Genomic DNA, 6,000 nt, shown 5'->3' with positions numbered 1-6,000 from the left:
TTTCTTATAATATTTAGTGCTGCTTCACCTTCTTGAAAAGAGAGGAGTAATATCTAGACTGCTGTGCTGACAGAAGGTTTTTTGCCAGCATGGCCAGCCTGGCAGACCTGGCCTAAGAGGTGAGTGTGTTTCACAGCAGATCAGTGCAAATGCCACCATCCTGACATGGGAGAGAGGGGAGCAAGAACAAGAGAACAAAAGGTGACAACACCACAAGGACAACTTGTGTGTCTTTTATTAAAATAGTTACAACTGTAGCTCTGGAAAAAAAAGACTGTGGATGCCTTGTTGCTGTTCACATGTGAGGAAAATTATGATGGTGGAGTTGTGTTATGATTATATACACCTTTCATTATACAAGGGCCACAAAGGTGATCTGGGATAGAGAGTGCCATATCTGAGAGTTAAACACCCTTCATCTAACAAAGCAAACTGTATACATGTCGGAAAGTGGGCTCTGGGCTTCCCCCTGGTTCCCCTGCCCTAGTATTTGATGGTGTGAATTTGGAGTCCTGGGCCAGGTTCCTGTCCCTGACCCTCACAGGCATCTGGCAGATGAGTGGAGGGATCTGACACTAGATAATTTTACAGAGGTGGCTTTCCCCTCTGTGCAAGGACTGAACCATGGCAGCTGTCATGCAGCTCCAGTTCTGACTATTTGCAGACATTCAGCAGCTTGCAGGGATACTAATTCCACAAGCACAACATTTCAGTCATTAGGATTCATGTATTTCTCATCTCCTTCACCCCTTCACTGTTCACAGATACCACCATAGAAAACTCTCATGTAACTTTCAAATGAACCATCCCAAACCTTTTTACCTTTGAGACTTTTCCCACTGTCAAACAACCTGTCAAACTAATGTGCTCTCAGCATCTTTTTAGAGCTCAGCTGGCAGTGTCACAACCCTCTAACAAGTCCCATTATGACTATGGCACTTCTGAGTATAGTTTGAGGGATGCTTCAGGAGTCCCCTGGCTGCATCTCTCTGGTGGTTCTTACCAGCAGCCTGCTTAGTGCATCCCTGCCTGGAATTCCCCAAACTTAATTCTGGTGGGGCATACTGGGTCACATACTCTGCTGAGAGGGAACTAGGTGCTTCTGTGAGCCAGCATCGCTGATGAAGCCTGGACACTTTCAGTGTATGGACTGACCAGATGTGACTTTGCTTCAGCATCTACTCAACATTCCTGACAACTTCCACAACTCCTTGACCTCATGCTAAAACCAAGCCCTGCTCTAGTCCCTCCAGCATGACAACGAATTTGGTCAGTTGCCTCTTCCACATTGCATCTAGAAAGGGGCATCAGCATTGACTAGACTGTAACTCAGCTACTGAGTTAGTCCCAGAGAACACAGAGGAACATTCATAGCCCTGTCAAACTGACAGCACTAAAATCCTTTATAGCAACTGTATCTCTGTCAAATGCTAACTTTGGGGAAGGTATGAGAAGAAAGATTCACTGTGTAACTAATTCCAGAAAAAAGCAGTCTTGGGCTTAAAATGTTACATAGGCTGTGAGTGCATGCTGGACTTTGGACTCCAGGCTCCAGTTGCTGATTTTGGAACCCAGCCTCAACCAATAATGGATGTGGGCTGTGAGCCAGACTAGAGCAGACAGCAGGTGAGCAGAGTGAAGCAGCAGTGATTTCTGGAATGAAGGTGAAGGATTTTCCTTTGGATGAATGGTTGTGATGAATAGTGAAAAATAGTGGGTTTTGTGCAAGTGTAAAGATTTTTGACTAATTCTTATGGAGCATGAGCTGTCCCTGTTGTCCAGTCATCCATGCATATCAGCAGCTGACTGGAGAAAATAAAGCAACATTTCTCTTTTCCTGCTATTAAAAATAAATGAAGTTAGGCCCTGTACAGGTCAGCTAATTCATGTCTGGTGGTATTCACTCCACTCTCCACCCAGCCAGTGAAGTCTCTTCCATCAGAAAAGGGCATAAAGAAAACACAAGAACAGCCCCCCCACACACACACCTCCCACCAAAATGAGTATTGAACCCCTTCATTACATACACATTAGTTTTACTTTACACTTGTTGCCCCATGTAGCCTGCTAAATTCTTCACACCCTGATCATATATTACAGAATATTTAAAAATATTTAGTTCTTCCACATCCATCACTTTAAACAAATGTTTCTTCTGCAAACACTGCTGTGTCACGCTCCTCTGTGGCCACCTCTGCCACAGGCTGGCTCCTGAGCCACTCCACCCTGCTCCGGAGGAGTTCCTTCTCCACTGCTTCCGCCTCTGCTGTGGGACAGGGCTCGGTTTCATCGTGTTTGAAGTAGTCCCTGATGGTGTTTCGGATGGAGTCAGGGAGGATGATGCGGATGGAGTGGCTGAATGTGTCAAAGCCCTTGCTCTGGGTTGGCGCCTGCGCCATTTCCACTGGTTTTCTCTCCAGCTCCTCGGGAGCAGAGGCACTTTGGGGGCTCTCCCTGTGCTCAGCCTGCAGGGATGGGACCGTCGGTTCATGGTGGTAGCGCCTGGAGATGGACTGCAGGACAAGGGGGGTGTTCTGCCCATAGAAAACTGTCTGGGGGATGTGGACTCTCACAGTCTGTAAGCTCTTGGACAGGCTCTGCTCACTGCTGCTACTGGGTGAGTCTCTGCTGCTGGTGTTGGTCACAGATCTTTCCTCTTCTCTCCCTTGAGACCCCCAAGAGCTTTCTTTATTTGGGGCCACATAAAAAGTTATCTTGGTGCGCTTCAGGCTTTCCTGGCTCAGAGGGCAGTCGTCAATGCCCTTGATTTCTATGTTCTTCACTGTCTTCTCCCTGTGCTGCTGGTGACTGACCTGTGGGGATGTCTCAGTGGATGGGCTGGCAGCTGGGTACTCAGGGCTTTGTTCAAACTCTTTGGTATAATCTTGGCTCCTGAACCCTGGGCCAGGGCACCCTGAACAACTCAGCTGTCTCTCCTCTTCTTCCCAGTTAATGTCAGTGAATGGGCTTCCCATGGCAGCTCTGCTGACACATGGAAAACTTTTTTGCTCTCCAAAGCAATGACTGGTCTCTCCAGCCTTGGATTCACCCTCATGAAAACTGTCCAGATTGCACAGATGTGAAGGCACAGGAGATGGGAAGGATTTGTGCCACTCTTTTTGGGACCTTGAGGCAGCTGTGGGAGACACAGCATGAAGTCTGGCAGAAGTGCCAAACATGAATGGCAGGGATGAGACATCTGTGGGACTAATGGCTGATGACTCTGAGCAGTAGGAGAAAGCACTGTCTAAGGAGCTAAGTGAGGAGGCAGATGGGGAGGTGGTGGTAGAGGACAGGCTGGAAAAACTGGACCTGTTGGACAGGCTGGCCTTCTGAAGGCTGAGCTGCTTCACCCTGGAGGTGGTTTGAGGTGATTGCCACATGTTCTGCCTGGCCTTATTAGCCCCAGGGCTTAGGCCTTCATCAATGAGCTTCTGGCTCTCCATCTGCAGCTGCCTGAGCCTGTGGATGTAGTCCGGGTGGCTGCTCATGATGGTGGCATCACAGCTGGACTGGCGGGCTACTGGCTCATGGCTCTGTGTGGGCAGCTGGGAGCTGAGGCAGACGCTGGGTTCAGAGGAGCACCGGTCCCTGGCTGGGCTGAGCGAGCGGATGGAGCCGATGGAGCAGAAGGAGCCATCCTCCTCTAGGAGCTCATAGCTGTCTGCACTGGCATTGGTCTGGGCTTTGCTTTGGTAGCAGGCTGTGATCTCACTGAACAAGTCCCAGTCTTCCTGATCCTCATCAAGTAACAAGCTGCTGGGTGTTTCAAAAATGGCATCTGTTTCAGATTCCAGGGCGTGCTTTGGCTCTTCTGAATCACAGGTGGAAAACTCCAGCTCATCAGAGGAATCATCATGCTGAGCCAAGCCTATGTCTGGGGCAAAGGACACAAATTAATTTGTTGCCATATATATATAGTACCTCACAACCAAAACAGGGAAATTATATCAAGTCCATGGAAAAATAAAGATGATCCATTATTCTCACAGGAAATAATAAAAAAATTCTGGCTTGATAACCAGTTTTCACCACTGGCCTGTATTCATAGGATAGTTAACCCAGACAACTCCATCTCTTTCCATAAAAACCATGTGGTTTAGCTTTACAGAACTAACATGGAAAATAAAAATACTGCTGGGACATAGCAGTGCTAAGGCTAAACTAAATTCTTGCGATGGCTAGAGTAGGTTTAACAGCAGCCACAAAGAAAGACAACCATCTCTGGGGACACACAGGAGTTTCTGCAGCTCTGCCCTCTGCTTTACTACTTCTTCCTGCCTATGCTTGAAAGGCAAAGGGAAAACCAAACCCAACTGGTTTGCAGTGCTGTTCCTTACAAGAAATATGAAGGTAAAGAAAACTCTTTTGTCTGAGGACTTTACATATTAAAAGATTTTAAATATTTCTGAAGACTTTCTACCGCCAACTTACCCAGAGATTCTGCTGAGTTTTTGGACTTCTTTTTGTCAGGTCTTTGGAACAAGGAAGCAATATCACCCCCAAAAATCTCTCCTGAGTTTTCAATCAGAAACTGCACTAACAAGGCCACCTGGCAAAGACAAGAATTACAGGTTCAGTTTCATGAAAACAGAGCAAGTAAAATTATACCCAGATCATTCCCATTTTTTTTCACAATGCAATTTCCTCAAGAAGCTGTTAATAATGTGGCAATGCATCTGTATGAACACCTGAGGCAAGAATATGTGAACTGGCACTGTGAGCCAGGTATAGCACATTCTAGAGTTTTCCTCACTGTTGCTTACACCTCATAAGCTACAAGCAAGCATTCCTCCTTGCTGGTGCACTGTTGTGCTCCTTGATTACTTTGTCCCAGCTGAGGTGGCAGTATCCAACTTCAGCTGCTCCAATTTTCTTGTGCTTGCTTGACCATGTAGGAAGTTCATCTGCTGAAGCAATCACTGCTTCCCTTCTCACCCTGGACAGTGTGAGGAGCTAAACTCCTCACAGCATGGACACAGCTGCACGGAGGAAAGGATGGGCCCTGGATGCCACTCAGCCAGCACTGTTACTGGTCCTATGCCTTCCTTTAGACTACAAAAGGCAGTGCCCATGAAAAGCAGTGAAAGGACAACACAGAGATGAGGCCAAACCCATGGACGATTACCTTCTTTGTAGACCGGCTCTCTTCTTCAGGTCCAGTGGGACTCGGTAGCCACAGCATATTGGGTGCTATGCAAAGAGCCAGATTAAAGGCATTCATCTGATTCACTCCAGAATTCTGCTCAATATGATGGAGGACTCCAAAGAGGTGTCTGAGTAAGATGAGGTTTGCCTCTGGAAGCTGGTTGACGAGACTGTTCAGGGAGTGAGAAAAAAGAAAAACGGTGCTGTTCACAAACATCTGCTCTTTGAATTCCAGAAGTTGCATACCAAAGCTTTTTCCCCCTCCTGCCCCTTTGTACCCAGTCTGAGGCATCCACATTTGATAATAAGGTGAACCTGTGTCACTCCCCTCCACTAATTCATGTGAGAGCCACAACTCTGCATCCAAATTGCCCAACTGCTCTGGCCACTGAGCTGAAGGGACAAGAGACTTGGGTTCAGAGCACGTGGGAGGGAACCCACAATGCCTTGACTACACAGGGACTGCCCAGAGGAGACAGGACACAGCTCCAGACCAGCAGCACGCCAGACCACACCACTGCCATATCCTGTGCTATGGAGAACATTGATAAAGAAGGCTCAGGCTGAATAGTAAAGTTCAAAAACTGGGCTGAGCCATGGCCGAATAAACAGGATATCCAATAAGAGGCTGATAAACTGCTCATACTCAGGGCAACAGTTTCAAGGCAGTAAAGCCATTTTCACGGTCCATGTCTCCACCTTGACAGGACTGTTTCTTCTAACTGCCAATATGATGATCAGCCTCATTTTGTGCATATAAGAATATTGTCATTAAAGATCTAATTCTGCTACTATAGATGCACTCCTGGTGTCTGAATTATTATGATTTTTCAGTTTACTTGTTCTGGTAAT

At 47.0% G+C, this 6,000-nt stretch overlaps 1 protein-coding gene across 1 annotated transcript in view; it reads right to left on the bottom strand.

The window, feature by feature from the left end:
• Nucleotides 1–217: 217 nt before the first annotated feature.
• LOC134050107 (rho GTPase-activating protein 20-like) overlaps nt 218–6,000 on the bottom strand; it is a 30,112-nt gene continuing 24,329 nt past the window's right edge. Inside the window, exons 13-15 of the mRNA XM_062502962.1 lie at nt 5,129–5,318; nt 4,435–4,552; nt 218–3,877 (exon numbers count right to left, since the gene is read on the bottom strand). Coding sequence (XP_062358946.1) covers nt 2,139–3,877; nt 4,435–4,552; nt 5,129–5,318 — 2,047 coding nt within the window. The 3' untranslated portion in view covers nt 218–2,138. The remainder of the gene's footprint in view (nt 3,878–4,434; nt 4,553–5,128; nt 5,319–6,000) is intronic.

The sequence above is a fragment of the Cinclus cinclus genome, chromosome 15 (genome assembly GCF_963662255.1).
Source record: "Cinclus cinclus chromosome 15, bCinCin1.1, whole genome shotgun sequence".
Classification (NCBI taxonomy): domain Eukaryota; kingdom Metazoa; phylum Chordata; class Aves; order Passeriformes; family Cinclidae; genus Cinclus; species Cinclus cinclus.
Note: the sequence above shows the minus strand (reverse complement) of the source record. Positions and strands in the feature narration are given on the sequence as shown.